Genomic DNA, 18,495 nt, shown 5'->3' with positions numbered 1-18,495 from the left:
ACTTCATGAGAAATATTTTACAGCAAAAAGTGACACTATAAGATAAAATTTAGATCAAAGTATTTGGTACATCCCTTGAGCATAAATTATTTCATGTTTCTTTATAATAAAGGAAAGTCCTACTAGAAAAGTCCCCAGGAGGCTGGTATCACTTACATGCCTTTTCCACTCTCTTATAGATTTCAATAGAAGATTATATCCTATTTATAGGAGTCCATTGGATAGTTCAAATAAACCACCAAAGAACAATAAGAGATGCTGACAACTGGTCTCTTTCAGCACATACTTAGAATGACTACCTGTCCATCAGCATTGCAGCATGGTTTGGCTGAACCAACAATTACGTTAATGGTGTTAACATCGAAAGGAATTTCAGCATGTCAAAAATGTATTGCCTTTACAAGAAGATCAAAGCACAAGACAAAACAGATCACAACACCAGCCAAGGCTCCTCCCTTTGATTAAATCTGGTGGATGTAGAACAGCTTTGAGAAGACACTTCCGTGAGACGCGGGAGATGTGGGTCAGATCCTCTCGGAGAGGATATTCAGACCTGGGTTTTACACTGCCTGTGTGAGTGCTTGTGTTTGCAGAAGAAGTGGCCCGTACCTTCAGCAATTTCGTAATGTTAGTCTGCTATTTAAGTTTTTTTCACTGTAAGTATTTTAAGAAGGAAAGATTTCATTTTTGGTTGAATAAAGTAAGTTCCACAACTCAGAGCAACATTTTACAGTTTTTCTTGATCTGAATGCAAATAAACCCCAGATATCTCTACTATGGATCAGTTCAAACTGATTTCAGCCCAACTCTGGTTTATTTGGCTCAGCCACCAAACGGAAAATTTATTCAAATGACCTTAACAGTCAGAATCTCATTGACATAAGTGAAAAAGACAGGTCTATAATAAGCAGAAGTCTCTCTGTCCAAGAGTTTATTTTTTAAGGAACAAGTCAGGCCTTAGGTTCCCATCTCTGTTTTGCATGAACATTTGAGAAGTTTGTGCAGGAATTGGGAAGCCAACCTGGACTACCAGTATCCTAAATCAGTGCCCAAGCCACAGGCTCTCTTTCCTTGCCGATCAAATCTCCCACTTCCCTTCTGCAGCAAAACTACTCTGGTTCTAGTGGTTACAGGCCCTCCTCACTATCAGAAGAGCTAGCTTCCTTACTCCCTTAGTGTGCACAAGGTAGCTATTCAGAGACCATTCGACACATTAGCTCAGCACTGATATTACAATCAACAGAGGTTTTGTGTTCAGATATACCCTCTACAGTGGGAACATGTTCATCTTTTCAAAGTCTGGGAAAACTCATCTGCCATCATCCGCCATCACCTGCTGAGTGCATCTGCGGTGGCATTGACTCTTTTGACTACAGATTGGGATCTGAAGGCTAGACTTGATTCAGCATTCACAAGGAATCTTCCCTGAATAAGCAGAGTAGACTTTGAGTCTATAAAAAGTGTCACACTGGCCTGCAGAGATAAGAAATAATACTTTAAGAGGTGAAATGATTTAAGATAGCTGCACTGGGTGGAAGAATGAAATGAATCTGATATTGTTATGGAACCTCCTGTATAAATGTTGAAATAAACAGGAGTGTGAAAAGCTCTGAGAAAGACACAGGAGACAGAAATGCAGTTTAGGGAGGAAAGCAGAGGTGGGTGAGAAATGATCTAAGCATCGGCATTGTGTGCAGCACAGGGGGCACTGCTCATCTTCATTAATGACATAGCACGTTGCTATCCCCTCCCTGGAGGGGATGCCTCCAGGCACTTCTCACTCAGGGTAATTGCCATTTTTTCCATGCAGCTGGGAAAACGAAGGCAGGGGGAGGTAAAGACCAACATTTTCAAAACTGGCCAGTAATTCTGTTTCTGCACGTCTAAAAGGAACCCAGTCTGGACTGAGCCATGACTTTCATGAACTTCATGACTTTCATGAAGTGCCGAGTATTGTTTGCTCAGCATGTAGAAAAATGAAGCCCAAAGTGTCTCAAATGCAGCATTTGAAATGAGTACATGGGAACTGTTGGTCTCATATGCTACTCTTGCTCATACAGAAAGTCACCACCATTACTGTTTCCCTTTCTAAATTACAGCGAAGGCATCTTTCTTCTTTTAAAATAATATATCTGATTTTGACATTACTTACCACAGCTTTTGTATTCACATTTGAATACAAGCTGAAGGTGTCCACAAATAACACAGAGGTATCAGCAGAGTTGCATTTGCTTTTTCCTGACATTTGTAAGAGTAAACTTATCTGACCTGATCAGGAAGATGAGGAAACTGCATCTTCCCTACATGTCATGAAGAACTACTGATTTTTCTTTTGGATAAGAGTATTGCAGCTCTTCTGACAGCACTACACCCACCCTCTGTCTCACCGAGTTTCATGCTGCCTTCAGTGACAGCACAGACGCTGGAATTGAACTGCCCGGTGACTGTCAGGCAATGTGTCCACAGGGCGGTGGTATTCTTTTACCAAGGATCTTGAGCACGGAAAAGCCCCTGACTGAACCAAGCAGATTGCCTGCCCCAGGTCTAGATTTTCATCGGGCTGCTTTGCAGAGGGCCAAAGTCAGAGAATTCAGGCCACATCACTGAGCACTGATCCAAATTCTGCTGCAACACCTCCCTTTGCTCAGGTGCTCACATCGGCTCTACCACAGCGCATTGTCTTTTCTGCTATTTCACCCTCCTACTCAGAATAAGACCACACTGTTTCTGTTTGTGCAAATATCCAGTTCCTCATGTGGATTTAGGAAAAAGCAAATACACCTCCACAGATGCCACAGACATTTTGGAAAACCTCTGGCTTGTATTCACATGAAGGCCTGTGATTTTTATTTATTTGCAACGTCCTCTCCTCTGTAATTCTTTAATGGCTAATGGCTTTATGCCATGCTAACTTCACCTTGACAATGTCAGGTCTACGTGCCGTTCTTTTTTATTTCTCTCTCCTTGACTACTGTATATTGTTATGTGAACTGTTAAATAGCAGCTGTACTTCAACCAGCCCTGGCTGAGACGACCTCCAGGCTCCACCTGGGCTTTGGGAGACAAATACAGACAAGCCAAAATGGATAGAGCTTATCCACCACCAACAGTCAACTCTGGCCCGTCTGTGAGAGTTGCAGTATGACTGTGTTTCATGAAGACTGTTTTTGACCAAGGATGAGTGTCACCCATAATGCCTGCAAAGTTTTGTTGCTCTGGAAACACATATTACTGTTATATGAAAACATCTGTGAGATGTATGGGAACACCAAGGTGATTTGGGTGAAATATGGCAACGGAATGGAAAAAGGCAAGCTTAACCATGCTTATGAAAAATTACAGGTGAGAGGTATGATTCATTAGCAAAGTGCAAGACCTTGCAGAATTTAAAAATAATTAACTTCTGAAGTCCTTCTGGAAGCAATTGATGCTTCTCAGATGGGGAAGAAAGGAGGGAAGTTATAAAGAAGATGAGGAGGTACTAGTTACTGTTATTTCCTTAATCTGAGATCTATGCTGAAACTCCCCAGTACATAAAAGAAATCTCCTGTTTTTTTCTTCAACTTACAGTTTCATTGTACGAGAGGAAAAGTAAAGCCTTAAGGTTCTGAAAAGCCACAGTGGTTTAACTGTAGATTTATTTGCCCTAAAACTGCTTTGTTTGATCAGTAGAAAATCCCTGTATGAACTCGCCTATTTCATTTATCCAAAAATGTAATAAACTATTCAGTTATTGTATAACTGAAAATCAAACTGGCTTCAACCAGTTTAACTAAGTTGGTTCAAAACCTAATTTAAGTCTTGATTAAATAGTGTTAATGCAAAGTTAAATATACTAAATGCCAGTAAAGGCTATTTTAGGAATGGCCACTCCTGCTGAAGGGAAAGGGGTTTAAAACAAGCTTATTTAATTTATTTTAAAACTTAGCAAGATAAACTATTCTAAGTGCTTCTGTGCAGAGAAGCTGGCAGAAGTATGACAATGGATTCTTTAGGAAACTGCTGCTTGATGTGAGTACGTGAGTGAAGTTCAGAAGCAGAAACAGAAAGGCATTAAGCCTTGCTTTTTTTTAAACAAAAATCAAAATAGGACACTTTTCTCCTTGCCTCTTAGGGGAGTAAAAAATACATCTTTGCCTACATTCTCTCAGATTTCTCATCATTACTGCTACAGCTGTAGCTCCAGCGCCGAGAACACCAGTCATGGTACAACTGTGCCAGCAGAGAAGACAAGCAGGGCTGAATCTGAGTGTGTGAGCAGCGTGGTGGAATCCAGCAAACAACGTGGCTTCGAAACAACAGCTCTGGCGGTGTCAGGACTTTTGCAGCGGGAGACATTTCACAGATAAATCCTCCAACAGAGGGCTACAGGAGCACCTAATGTATTTTGCAGGAATCCGATTATTATAAAAATCCCCTCAAAGGATTGTCACACAGCGTAACCGAGTTGTGACTGCAGATGTGTTTATGTCAAACAGCTAATCCGGCTACCAAGGAGGCGTCCGTGCGCAGGGGCCCTCTGCCCCCTAGCGTATGTTGCAAGGGTCTCTTTTATAGGTTACGGAGGAGGGAACCTCCTTGCAGTACAACCGCGGGAGGCTTTATTTGAATATTAATGTATAATTGACATTCCTTACCCACGTCCTCCCAACAATGACTACTAGCAGAGGGCCCAAGTAAATCAGACAGGTTCATCTGCATAGTTACGGGGAACGTCTTGTTTTGTCCATCTTGTGCATTTTTAACAGATGTGAGGCATGTATTTTGCTTTTTCCCAGGACTGACCTCATTTCAGTTAAAGTCATTATTGATTTATCACGGACTTCAGGCAGAGCAGAGCAGTGTTAACTCATAGTTTTCCAAGTCACATGAACAGGTCTGCTGACTTCTCAGAGCCTGGGATTGTCTGAAGGATTTGTCCCAGGGTCTGTAAAGCCAAAGAGATACCAACAACTTTAAAGGCATACTACAGCTTTTCACATCAGTACATTTGTCTCCTAGAGAAATATTTGATTCTTTAGCAAAACTGTACAAAACATATACATAAGGAGGAAGGAGAAACTGTCTGAATGAGACAGCGGTCCAGAGGGCACCATGGCAGCAAGAGCAGGCACAGGTCACTCCTATTGGAGCAGCCTGCTCTTCCTTGCCGGGCCTGCAAAGAACCTCTGCTTAAAAGCAAGACTTTGGTGGTGTTGCGTTGATTTGGATGCATCACTGATTGCTTCCTGACTGCCCACTTAACCAGATTTCATTCCTGTTCCCCTCCCACTACCATGGCCTTGTCTGTTTGATCCAGGTCTCAGGTTTAGCTCATTTCTAGACTCATCAGAAAGCAGCCTTCTACACAGCTTCTATGATGCTATAGACTCTGGAATGAATGGACCGTGAGATGACCTCAGGTCTACACAGTACCATGGGACACAGGTACTGAATGAACATTCATGGCACAACTTAGTAGCCCCTTACGATGGAGATGTGCTTCCAAAAGTCAGATCAATAGTCTACAGTCTAGGGGACTTTGGATCTGTATTTTATCTCTGTTTTAGGCAGAAGGATGTACCATGGTCTGTGGTACTGCAGCATAAGTCTAAACCGTCTGGTTGGACCTGAGGCTTCATGGATACACCCATGTGGGATCACTAAAAATCAACACAGAAGTGTGACACCAATACCTGATACCCATCCACAGGTGGCACTCTGTCGTGAGCCCTGGCTGCATGCTCAATGATCTTACAAATGAGCAGATCTCCTTCGGTTATGAGAAAAATGTTTACCTTGGTATTCAGTAATGACCTTTCCTTGAGGGACTGCAGATTTACAGAGTGGAATAAACTGAGCAAGACTCTTGGAAAATACCGTCTATTCTGCATAAAACCTCAGATATGCTGGACCTGACCCTATTTATATCTTCTGTGTAAGCATAAGAGGTTTTAATATTCTTTTGACAGATGGTGTTGCATCTGTTTCTATTCAAAAGCCAAGGGAGCATCTCAGTGTTTGAATTTGTGTCAGTACTCCTATTTCCTGGTATTATTTATACCTCCCGAAATAAACCAGTCACAATTCCTTAATTATATTTGGATGATTGTAACAGTTTATGACCAAAAACTCCCTGAGATCTCCTACTGTAAACGTCTAAGTACTAAAATGGAGCACATTAGGGCGATCCCACAGAACGTCCCTATGTACTTCAGAACAACCACTAGCCTGGTGACAATTGCTTCTCACGAGAGACACTGACCACCCAAGTGAAAAAGCTGTGATCACATGATTTTCCTAGGAACAGGCATACTTTATATTATCTGTGAGAGATCCTTCAAGGAAATGACTTCACAGATCGGTTTAAAGAACAGAAAAAAAAGCAGAAATATTTTTTACGGTCATATGAATACAGTGCGGGGCTTTGTTCAAAGAGTCTTTTAACTTGCTCTCAGGTCAGCTGCTTCTCATGTGATGCAGCTAGGGAAAAAACATGTGAAGGGACATTCTGACTGAAAGCTATGTGGTAGTAGCTCCCAAGAAAGGGCGACTGCAACAACTCTTCATCTTCCTATTAACCACTTGAGGGTACGGAAGAGGAAGACTGAGTTAAACTAGATTTTTGCCTCCAAAAGCTACAAAGGAGGCAGGCAGAATACGCATTCTCAGAAAGACAGCTGGGTTTCATGTACACATGGCCCCAGTGCCATCAGTTCATTCATGAAGGTTGCAGTACCTGACATTTTTTCCAAAATTCCTTTGTTAGGTTGCACGACACCTACACCTCTTTCTGCTCATCCAGCAGGGTGAGAGCAAAAGGGAGGATCCAGTGAGAATGTGGAAAGAAGCAAGGAATTTTTTTGTCTCTAAACTCCAGGCCAGAGACCTCCAGACCAGTGGCTAGACACCCGTGTAATTCGTGTTAATTTTCTCTTCTTCCAGAGCCCTTCATACTCAAGAGCAGCATTTTTAAGAGAGAAAAAAAGCTGCCAGTTTAGCTTCTAAAGCTGCCAAAAAAGATCAACTGGGCTTGTAAAACCAGTTCCCATCCCTTCAGCCCCTAGAAGAAGGAGACAAAGCCCACCCAGCAGTTAAGGAAGAAGGCTCTTAGTAGGGATGGGAGGACAAGGACTGACACACTCATCTCTGTTGTCTTGCAGCCTGACTAGAAGCGTGGCTTTTAGTTGACCTGTAGGTATGTACAGCCTCTGAAATCCACATGACCATGCTGAATGGGGTATCCGCTACTTGCTGTTGAATTAAAGAGAGCTTGCTTCCTAAGAGGCTGCCCCGCTCAGGTGAACACCCACATACTTTGATTTCAGGGGGCTTGAGATTGCATGGAAGTCTCAGCTTTCATTTGAAAAAGGAAGGGGGAAAAAAACGCGACTTCTCTCTCTGTGATATTTGAGGGGAAAAACAGCAAAACCGGTGTTAGCAATGAAAATTTCCTGACAGATTAAAAGAAGCAGAAGGCAAATAAAAACCACTCGGTATTACTATTTAAAATGTCAGGATTTGGAGGGGAACAGGAACCTGCATCAGAATTCTGGGGCACGTGCCTTTGATAATACAACCAAATTATTTGCTAGTCCTGGGGATCTACCAAGGTAAAGGTAAATACAGATATATTGCTGACTGGAACCAGCCAGAGGAAGGGCAGTGAAATGAACATATAATTAGGAAAAGCAGCATAAAAAGGGAAGGGGAAGGGTGGGCAAGAAAAAGCATTAATTACCAAAGGTTGCTGTGTCCATTATATGGTAGAGGTGGAGTAAGCTGAGAAGGAAAAGAATAAGGGAGACACTGATGGGTGCTAGTGAAAAATGAAGCGAGTTCACCCGTGAGAAAACACATTTGCTCCTAATTCAGCATATCACTCCATATGGATGAAATCTGCACACAGCTCCAGTGACTTTAATGTGCCTAAGAACAAAGTACCTGTTGCCAGCACAGATTTATGGCAGGCCGGGGCTTTCACTGGGAATGTGCTTGCTTCTGGCGTGGTGATGGCTCTGGGCAGGCTCAGAGGGACTGGCCAGCTGCCAGCGAGGTGAAGAGCAGCGCACGTCAGACTGTCGATGCTTTGGCTTGGAAATGTAAAATGTTTTAAAACAGATAAATATTTTTACTATTATCCCAAATTTGTGTCAGATATGTAAGGTTCCCATAAAAGTAAAGGGGTGTAAAACTACTGTCAGTTGTGGAAAATCTGTGTGCAACCAAAACTGCTCCTTCTCCTAATAGTAAACAAACTTGACAAGCAGCTGACTGTACAATGTGTCAAGGATTTAATTAATCAGAGAAATTCCCATTTAAAAAAATCCTCCAGCTGGATCAAGCGTCCAGTGAAAAGGAACTCAGCAGCTCAGTGCAAAGACCAAGGATAGACAGAGTCTTTGAGAGAAACCTGTTACAAAGAACTCCGATACTCTGCTGGTGAAGAATGCAGCCAAGCACGCAGTTTATCAGTTTTTCTAAACTGACTTTACTTTGGCAGAGGACAGATGGCCCTGCTTTGATTGGCAGCTCTCTGAGGCTCTGAAGAATTCTGCATGTAACTTATTTACATGTGCAAAGCAGCTCAAAATAAGGATTACAGGTATAAAGAAGGTACATCATTTGTCACCAATATTATGCAGGAAGTTTGGGGAAAAGAATGCGGTGGCAAACTCAGATTTGGAATATGCAAAAAATTCAATTTTTTCCAATGATATATATAGCAAGGAAGTTTACTTATTGTACCTCGCATCTCCTTCACTGCCATCTCACACTGTTCCTCTCGTATGGAAGATCATCCCAGAGGACACAAAGCAAAGAGGAAGGTGAAGCTCTGCTGCAAATACTCCCCGTGTTTGTGCTTGGTTCTTCCGAAGCAACACCAGCAGTGGAGGGAGTTTACCATCACTCCAGTTTTTGTGCCTGCCACATGGTTTATAAGCAAGTAATATAGAGCTGCCAGAACCTTAATTTCATTTAACTGCAGGAGTGGTTTGTATGCTGATTGAAAAGGCTTTATCTATCTGCAGGATTATCTTACTGTCATGCTATTTTTTTTTAACAAAAAGGCTTATGCTCTGAAAACAGAAACTTCTCACACCCATAGCAAATCGTGAAAATGTAATTTTCCTTTATTCATCCCTCTGATCTGTAAAATCAGCGGAGGTCAGACACAACTCCAAAAGAACCATTCTTCGGCCATTTCCCCTGGTTTCTCCATTCACTCCTCCGTGTTTTCCCCTTACCTTTTTATTTGGATCAGGATCTGCGCACTCGCACAGCCTTCCCATTTACTAAAGCCGTCGACGAGCATTTAAAGGACTTCAGCACACCGGCGGCTCGGTTAGTTACGGGGTCCATACGAACGGTAAGTTACAGGCACAAAGCCAGGCATTTTCAAGTTTAAAACTGCCTTTCACCGGCACCACACATCTCACGCGCCCATTAGGCTTGCGGGGAAGCTGACGGCGTTACCGGGCGGCTCACCCGCGCTGCCCGTACGCTCAGCGCTTCCCCAGAGCCGCTCGTCGCGGCGCCCGGGGGGGCTCCCTCGGGGCAGCCGGCAGAAGCGGCCCCGGCTGAGCCGAGCCGAGCCGCCCCTTTCCCTCGCTGCCGCTGTGGGGGAAGCCTTGACACCGGCGCCCGGTGTCGCGAGCCACGGCCCCCTCCCGGGCGCTGCCGCTCCCCCAGGCAGGGCCGCATACCCCCGGGCAGCCGCTCCTCGCGGCGGAAGGACACCCGCGCCGCCCTGCACCGCCCCATAGCGGCGCGCCCGCCTCCTCACGGCCACCGCCTCACGGCCCGCCTCACCTCCGGAGGGAGAGAGTAGGCAGAGCCGCCTTTCTGTTGGCCTCCCGTTTTCCCACCCTTCCTTCCGATTGGAGGAGAGTGGCTAGAGGGCGGGGATAGCCGCTGAGCGACAGGCGTTGCGGCGAATCGACGGGCGCGATCGTACCCCCACCCCCGGCTAGCCTTGAGGCCGGAGTGCGCTGGAGCCAATGGGAGCGGAGAGGAGCTGGTGCTGTGTCGGGAGCAGGTACGGGGCGGTGGCGGCCCGGGGGGGCCCGCCGGGCCGGCCACGGTCCCTGTCCCTCTGCGTGTCCCCGCCGGGCCGGTCCCCGCTGGGCCGCCGCGGGCTCTGGCTGCCCGCCAGCCGGGATGGGGCGGGGCCTGGCCTGGCCGGCGCTCGCGCGGGAGGCGGGGGTCGCCGCGCTGCCAGAGGCGTGCGAGGCCCCTCCGCTCCGCACCGGGGCCCGGCACGGGGCTGAGTGGGGCCGGGGGCCGAGGGGGGCCGGGGGCCGGCAGCCTTGCTGGGTCGGCCTCCTGAAAGTTATAGGGGTGGGTAGGCGTGTGTATGTTTTTGTACATGTGCATATTTTATATATATGTATATATAAAATAGATATTTTTATATATATGTTTGTGTACGTATACTGTAAAATATAAAAATATATGTGTATGTATTTCCCCTGGGGTGGAGAAATATAGGGGTAATATATGGAGAAATACACGGGTAGCAGCAGTCCTGCCTGCAACCTGGGATTTCATTCGGAAGCGCTGCCGGCACGCCTTTCGTGCAACCCGTTTTTTAAGCATTAGAAAGGGCAGCTGGGAAAAACGCCTGCAAGTGTGCAAGGTCTCCTTCTGGCCTCCTGCAAAATCTCTGACTGGTAGGAGTTTTTTTTGTTGTCATTTTTGGTTTTTTAAAAAAGTGCCTGTTGTCTCTCTCTCCGCCAGCCGCTGCGTGCGTGGCCGGGCTGGCCATGCGCTTGGACGGACACAGAAGCTGACCCAGCCCTGCAGCCCTGGTGCGTATGCTGTGCTCACCGGCGGGCCCAGTGGGGAGTGGGAGCACCCAGGGCTCCGCGCTGCTGTGTCTGGCTGACCCCAGAGCTCCAGGTGCTCGGGTAGGAGGCAGGAACCCAGCCCCAACGCTGGTGTCTTTGGGTGTCCCCAGGGTGTCACCTCCAGCACCTGCTGGCTCCGACGCCCCCGGCAGCATTGGGACCAACGCGAGTAGCTGCTCCTGCGTGTGAGGTCTGACCCAGGCTTTGAGGTTTCACAGGTGTAAGTAGGTCTGCAGGGCTGTGGCACCTTTATGCTGTGACAAAAAGTTGATTGCTAGTGTATTTGGGCTTTTTGCTGGCAAAATAATCCTTCTGATGCTCCTGGGGAGGGTCTGATTTCAGTTCTCCCAGCAAAATAACACTTTGGGGCTATGCGGTGCCTTTTGTGTGGGGCAAAAGAAAGTAGTGCTAGTTCAGCTATGTTGGCATGCCCTGAAAAGGAGGAAGAGGGCTACAAATCTCTACAACTTCCCACAGTACCTCATGTTTTGTTATTTTTGCATTTTGGGGCTGAGAGTGAACGGCATTTGCAAGTTCTTTTTTGACCACTGAGATGGTGTGTTCCAAGACACCTGTCACTTCAGCAGCATGCACATTCTCGCAAGAACCTGGAAATCTTTCCTCCTAATCTTGGCCCCACCACTTAGGATTTCTTCAAAGTTGTTTCCTCTTCTTTGTATTTGCCAGCAGCAGTGATTGCAACAGCTGAGACTTAGGAGAACATCACGCTGTCAGTGTCAGCCCAAAGCTTTCCCTTGATCTAAATACAGCAAAGGAGAACTAATTCTCTTCATCTAATTGCCATTGAAGAGAACAATATGTATACACAGGAATTTAGCTCTCGAGTGGATTATTAAGTGTTCTGGTGGCCTATAGCAGCTATTCTGTGCTGTATGTTGTTCTGGTATTGTTTGTGATGGATGAAATGCAAAGAAAAGAATTTAGGTTTGTTTGCAGCACAGTGATGTTGCAGCATGACGTTAGAAGACAAACCGAGGCTAGATCCTAATGTTAGTGTGAATTGGCCCAGTTCCATCAAAATCCATAAAGCTGATTTATCGCCGTTGAGGAAAGAGGTCCCTTTGCACGAAGGACATCTGGAACAAGAGAAACGGTGACTCCTGCTCTCTGGCAGGCTTCACAAGACTGCTGTAAAGCAGGAGTCATCATATTCCCTCCTTAGCTGGTCCGTTATAAGAAGTACTTACTACTGACCTAGTTTTTGTCCCCTTTCATTTTTGCCGTACAATTTTGAGAGTTTGGTCTTTTGGCTCTTAAATGTCATATGATTTTTGAATGGGACTTAATGCTTTGAATCTATCCACAGAGGAAAACCTTGCCTGATAACCCTGCAACCTCCTGGGTCACTTTGATGATGTTCTAGCACGTGTTGTTCATCTCCTTTGATTACTAGATTTGATAGACCATGTTTTATAGCTTTCTTTGAATATTGATAGAGCTTGCGTTTCCACCCCACCCTGAAACCTCTTCCTGTTGCAGTAACCAGAAAGGAAGCATTCTTGTTTCAGCCCTCCATTCTTTCCTTTCCTGAACTGCTCTTCCCCCTTAGACCTCAGCCTAGGAAAACACAGTCAGTATGCACTGATATATTTGGTATCATACGCACGAGTAGGAAAGGTTACGGGGTACCCAGCATCCTTGGGAGGCAGAAGTCATCTCCACAAGGCCCCTTCCCTTAGTTTAACCAGTGAAATGATACCAGAAAAGAGTGTGGCTTTGTAACACCCGTTTCTTGGTCGCCTGGTGGTCTGTGGCTCCCTTTCTGTTTGGCAAGCAAGGCCCCAGGGCAGAGGCTTTCTCTTCTTTCACTTTGCTCAGCCCAAAGGTGCTCTTGAGCTGGGTAGGTGGGTGTGAGAGTGACCAGGCTGGTCCTTCCTCTCTTGAAGGGCAGACTGCTTAAGCCAAAGCTCTCTCCAGCAGCCAGCACAGCCTTGATGCCAGTTCAAAGTGCAGCTCTGATGAATAAATAGTGGCATTAGACAAACTTCCTGCCTGGTCTGTGGTGGGGCAGGGGAGGAGGGCAGATGTTCATGCCTCTGCAAACTGTATGTCAAAGACCCCTGCTTGCTAAGAGCTGTGCTGCCATAGGTGTTGCAGACCTGAGGTGAGGGTGGGTGGGTATCTGGCAGTGAGCTGAGGGCTTGCCACCGTAAGGCTCGACCCTACTGGAAGGGGCACAACTCAGTGCTTCCTTTTCCTCCTGTGGGCACTGCTACTGGGGCTGTTGGAACCTGGCTCTGAAAGCAAAGGAAAACAAGTGCCCATTGTCTTTTCAAAAGAGCTAGACAGCTGATGAGCACTTGGTGTTGGCACCAGAGAAGCTGAGGATAGTGGGACAACCCCTCTGGCAGGACCACATATTTGGGTGAGTTTAAGGCAGCTGTGAGTACAGTGTCTGAGGATTTGTTGAGGGTTGGTTGCCACAGGAACTCCTGTAAAACCCCAGATGCGTTGGGGTCTGTTTTTGTCAGCCCTCTCTGAAACCAGAGTCTTGTAAACAAGGGATAGTAAAGCTGTGTTCAGGCCTGAGTCTGCCTGCTGGCCAGAAGTGTTTTTGCATCTTTGCATATGTCCATGTCCTTGTTGAGGGAGAATAACAGAAAATGTCCAGCCCAAAAATCAGCTTTATTACAACATAAGGTTATTCTTCCATGTAATCGTGGAGGTTAGTAATTAGTACCGTGGTTTTGCTATTGGTTTAACTCCTCTAGTGGGCACAACTGAGATGTTGAAAGTAGGCTAATTGGCTGTCGCTTCTAAATCCTCTGCAGAACTGCTCTGTTCACATAGCAAAAATTGTGTTGCGGTTTCTTAAATAGTGGGAGAAAAAGTTCTTTAATATTTTCATTGGGTTGTTAAAACGTAATATTGGTCCCAAACTATCAGAGAGTAGATCTTTATTTCTTCCCTGGTCTCTGACATGGGCAGAAGGTTTTGAGAGTTATTTAAATTCTGTGGGTCACAGATCCCATGGCATGCATAACTTAACCTCTTCACAGATCCAGAAGTATGTCAGGATTGAATGACTTTATGTACCTGACTTCTTTAAAGGGGGCCTAAATCCTATAACTGAACCAGAATCTAGGCTCTTGGCTATAAATTATAAGCCCCCACATATTCAGTCAGAAGAGTGTGTTAAACACCCGGAGTGGAGATATTTGGGCTCTGTAAGAAATAAGCACACAAATGCAGGTGTTGGGCGTCTCCCTCAGGAAGAACGCAGTATTATTGTGAAGCTGACCGGCCTGGCTCGAGGGCTACCCCTTTGTTTCCTGTAACTGTACCACTTTTATCACTAAAAGAGGAACAAAATGATATGAAAATGCTTGAAGAGAAGGCAGGGGAGGAACAGATGTCTGAAAAATGTTTCACTTGGGCAGATTGACATTCTAAAATTTCTTGAAGGTGCCAGATGTGTTGAGGAGGTTGTGAAAGAAAAGGGAATCTCCCACTCCTCCCTCTTTTCTTCCTCCAAAGTGAATTTCAGTTTCCTTAGTGAGAAGCAAGAATATCTCACAGACCTTCAAAGTATCCACTCTGACCTCTCAAACTGGCTGATAGACAGCATAGTGCACGGGTTGGGCTGTGACTGCGTGATTCAGATTTAAGTGACTGGTCCAAGTCGCATGGCTTCTTCAGCTTCCTCTTCTGAGTTGGATATATTTCCTGAGACACAGAGGCTTTTCCTTGCAGAGTGCTTGAGTAAAATACTGCAGAGGAGAGGAGGTGTTCTTGTAGATATGACAGCTTAACCATGCATTACAAATCTCGTTTGCTTATGGACAAGTGGCTGAGAATAAAAAGGTGACTGAATTATCCTTATTTACTCCAGTTGCTTTGTTAAGCTGACTTAATAAAGGCTAAATGGAATTTTCCTACCCCCTGCCTTTAGAGCTTCCTGAAATCCTGGCTTTAAGGCTGTTTTGCAGTATCCCGGGCAGTGCACCTTTTCTCTCTGGTGTCTAGAAAGAAGAGCTGTTCCTTTCCTCTCTGCACTGTGCCACTGCTTTGCGTGTTTTTTCTGCACAGTAGTAGGTGGAAAGAGGCCGAACATTTCTAGCCCCCACTTTTATACTCCATGTTGTGGCCCATCCAAGTGGTTTTGCTTTTAACCGCAAGGCAACATAAGGGGAAAAAAAAAGTGGCTCACCTAAGGAAACAGGCCTTTCCCCTTCTACACAAACCTCTCCTTATCCATGGCCAAAGAGAAGAACTGCTTATGAAATTCATCTGGTTAATAAACAGTCATAACAGGGAAGACGGCATGTAACTTCTGGTTTGTGGCTTATGTAAAGCCAAGGCTCTGGGTTACTGAGAAACTTTTGCTACCTGCTGATGCTTGTGGGAGTGTTGTGTAAGAGCTGAGCCCTCTTAGCTTTCTAGCAGGCAGCCCGCGTTTGAGGTGAAGCTTTGTTTGGCCCATGTGCAACAAACACTAAACACTGAGAAACCTCCTTCGTGAAATTCAAGGTGTACTAATGGGAGAGGGAAGACAGAGGCAGCAACTGTGGCAAAGAAAAAGTATTAAATTGCTTCAGTGATGCATTTTGCCTTTCCCCTGACTGCAAAAATCACCGTGACTTTAACTGAGCGGGTTGTCATGCCTGGCGTGACAGCAGGCTAAATCAGCTGTTAGAGGGAGATGCAGTTCCATAGCGTGCTGCAGCCTCTCTGCTGAAATTGTGTCTCCTCTTCAGACTTCCAGTTGTTTGCACTGCAGTGTTCACTGTTTCTCATTCCTTCTGCTCTGCTTGTCCCCTTAGCCTTGAGTAGTGCTTGGCCGTGTTCCTCCTGAGTGCTCCCTGGGAAAGCAATAATGCTCACATTCATGAACAACTCGGACAGCGAGGAGGAGCCCTGCAATGAGAGAACATCCCTGATGTCTGCAGAGAGCCCTCCAGTACCCTCCTACCAGGATGGCCTGCAAGCCTCAGAAGCAGGGGAAGCGCAGGCACACAGGGTAGGTATGCGTCCTTCCTGGGGAGTCAAGAAATGGGGTATGATGATAGATGTAGTCCTTCTACCCCTCAGTCGCTCCCAGCAGAATGGCTGCTAGGATTGGCTTTGGCCAGTGTTGTTTCTCTGGTGTCACTCTCTCAGCGAGCAGCAGCAGTGCCTGTTCCTATTTCCTCCACTGTGACTTACCCCCTTTTTTTATCTCCATATATACTCCTCCCTTCTCCTTCCTTTTGGTAAAGATACAGGCTTTTAATCAGGACATGATGTACATATGACTCTTGCAGGATATCCTTTTCAGCCTTCTTGTTTTGCCAGAACCCCCTGGTTTGTCTGCTCTGGTCAAATGCAGCAAATGTTACAACAGAATCTAGTCCCGCTGCCAGCAAAGCAGCGGGATAAAGCAAGCACAGCACTGCTGTGAGAGGAGGAACTGATCAAGCTTATGTTACCTCAGGTGATATTTCTTCTATCTCAGTTCTGTGCACCTTACCCTTCATGTGCATGTGTCCATCTATGTACTTGGACTTGAAGAAGCCCATAGATATTCATGGTTTTGGTTTCAAAAGTCAATTGCGGCCTGTTTGTAATGGAATTTCTAATTGTACTGTTCAGTTGGTACCTTCCCATTAGGAATAAGTTGAAATATGGTGGAATGAAGCTTTGAACACAAAGGAGGTCTTATGTATTTGCTAATTATTTATTTTCAGAAGAGGCGAACAGGTAGCAGCCGAAGCCCTAACAATGTTGCTGATGGGGATATGTCTGACTCTGGTGTTCCAGTGAGAGAAAGCGCCTCAGAAAACGAAGAGGAGGAACTGACTCTGAAATATGGAGCAAAGCATGTAATCATGCTCTTTGTGCCTGTCACCCTTTGTATGATTGTTGTCGTCGCCACCATAAAGTCAGTGCGCTTCTATACGGAGAAAAACGGGCAGCTGTAAGTGGGGCCTTCAAAACAGCCTCTGAGTACCTGGGATCCCTAACTTTACACATACATTCCACGCACGCGTGTCTGTGTACACAGAGTGCTTCCTTGGCAGGTTGGGAGAACCTTTACACAGCTAAAGGTGGCTGCGTAAATGTACAAAGATCTTACTCAAGTATGCTGCGTTCATCTGTGTAGGTCTTTCCATACCTGCATTATACTGATTTGTGAGCACTGTCATTAGGGCACCTTAAGCGAAGCTTGTGAGCCGCGTAATAATGAAGTTGCTTCATACTTCATACATGCAGCATAAAAGGCCCAGGCTGAACTCCTGGTCTGTTCGCCCATTAGCTGGCAGCAATCAGGGAATAGCATGTTCATTCGGATGAGTGTCTCATTTCCTGATGACATTTTTGGTTCCTAAAGACTCATGGTGTGGATACGTAATTCCATCCAGCTCTTTCTGATTGTGCCCAAGAGCACTCCTGGGGCTCTAACTGCGCTTCACATGGTGGGTGGAGAAACGGGGACTGTGGTCCCTTGAACTGAACCAAAGGAAACAAAATGGGGGTGGTGGGGTGGTGGTGCAGGGTGATGAGAAGGGATAAAAGAGGCCAAGACTCTCCTACTAAGTGTGGAAAGAAAAGGTCCCCCCCCCCTTTCAGGACAGCAGCTGGGATGTATCCTTACAGTTATCATGGAGAGGGTCCAGAGCATGCAATAAAAATTCATGGCATGGGGAGAAGTTACTAAACTTAAATGAAGTAATTTATACTCTGGGTCTTTTTGTTTAGAGCTTTGCCAGCCACAGCTTCTCTGTAGAAATGTGCTTTTAATAAAGACCACTAATCTTTAGTTGATTAACTGGAGCCCAGCCCCTTCAGAGGCTACATCTCATATTTGCTGCCCTTGGCATTCATACCTCCCTTTCTTTCCCACACACAGAGATGTCTGGTTTTATCTTGGGGCACTTAGAAGAGAATTTATGTACTTTATATGGCTTTTGCTTTATACTGCAGGATCTACACCCCTTTCAGTGAGGATACCCCCTCTGTGGGCCAGCGTCTCTTGAACTCAGTGTTGAACACCATCATAATGATCAGCGTCATCGTTGTAATGACTGTGTTCCTAGTTCTGCTCTATAAATATCGCTGCTACAAGGTAAAGCATTCATGCCAGAACCTTTTCCAACTATATGCTGTGAACTTGACTTCAAGTGGGGCTTGTGTGTCAGCGAGAAATACAGGCACTGCACTGGCTAGTCCACATCTTAGTCATAGCAAGAATCATATTGTACAGAAGCCTTTGTCAGCGGTGGTAGAGCTGTGCCCCCGAATATGCTTTGCTGTAATTTTGTCACTAATGGTAGGCTCTTAAAAACAAGGCCTGCTGCTTTGTGTTAGTCAGGTCTGAGTCTTCTCCATCTGATCAAAAAGTTTTGCAGTTCTACCATTTACTGCGAATCTCTTCTCTTAAGAAGTTCCAGACAAGCTTTGTGGGAACTGGTATTCTTCCTGCCTGTGGAGGCTCTGGTGGAAGGCGACATGGCTTGGAGGGAAAGGCACATGCAGGTTTTGTGCTGCCCAGAGAGTTGTTACATGTGGTACCAGCCCAGCATTTGAGCACTGGCCACTGCTCCTTTTTAAACTTGGCCCTGAGACAGATTTATTCTATAGCCTTGGGCAAACCTCTCCTCCTGCACACCAAGCAGAGAATGTACTTACCTGTCCAAGCTAGGAGCCAGTATGGATACTCATGGAA

General features: G+C 45.8%; 1 protein-coding gene and 1 long non-coding RNA gene across 4 annotated transcripts in view; one reads left to right on the top strand and one right to left on the bottom strand.

The window, feature by feature from the left end:
- Positions 1 to 918: 918 nt before the first annotated feature.
- Positions 919 to 9,764, bottom strand: LOC142055162 (uncharacterized). The gene is made up of 3 exons (XR_012659825.1): positions 9,228 to 9,764; positions 7,924 to 8,072; positions 919 to 4,927 (listed from the first exon to the last, which is right to left on the bottom strand). It is a non-coding gene; the product is annotated as an uncharacterized LOC142055162 (long non-coding RNA).
- Positions 9,765 to 9,888: 124 nt separating this feature from the next.
- The window catches only part of PSEN2 (presenilin 2), a 20,667-nt gene continuing 12,060 nt past the window's right edge, over positions 9,889 to 18,495 (top strand). Inside the window, exons 1-5 of one of the 3 annotated variants that reach the window (XM_075088721.1) lie at positions 9,911 to 10,018; positions 10,720 to 10,790; positions 15,614 to 15,810; positions 16,517 to 16,746; positions 17,754 to 17,895. In XM_075088721.1, the coding sequence (XP_074944822.1) occupies positions 15,667 to 15,810; positions 16,517 to 16,746; positions 17,754 to 17,895 (516 nt within the window). In that variant the 5' untranslated portion in view covers positions 9,911 to 10,018; positions 10,720 to 10,790; positions 15,614 to 15,666. Of the gene's footprint in view, positions 10,019 to 10,719; positions 10,791 to 13,002; positions 13,216 to 15,613; positions 15,811 to 16,516; positions 16,747 to 17,753; positions 17,896 to 18,495 lie in introns of those variants that run through there. The other 2 variants (XM_075088724.1, XM_075088723.1) reach the window with 2 other exon arrangements.

This window comes from Phalacrocorax aristotelis, chromosome 3, assembly GCF_949628215.1.
Source record: "Phalacrocorax aristotelis chromosome 3, bGulAri2.1, whole genome shotgun sequence".
In the NCBI taxonomy this organism is placed as follows: Eukaryota; Metazoa; Chordata; class Aves; order Suliformes; family Phalacrocoracidae; genus Phalacrocorax; species Phalacrocorax aristotelis.
The sequence above is the reverse complement of the archived record's forward strand: the minus strand, read 5'-3'. Positions and strand labels throughout refer to the sequence as shown.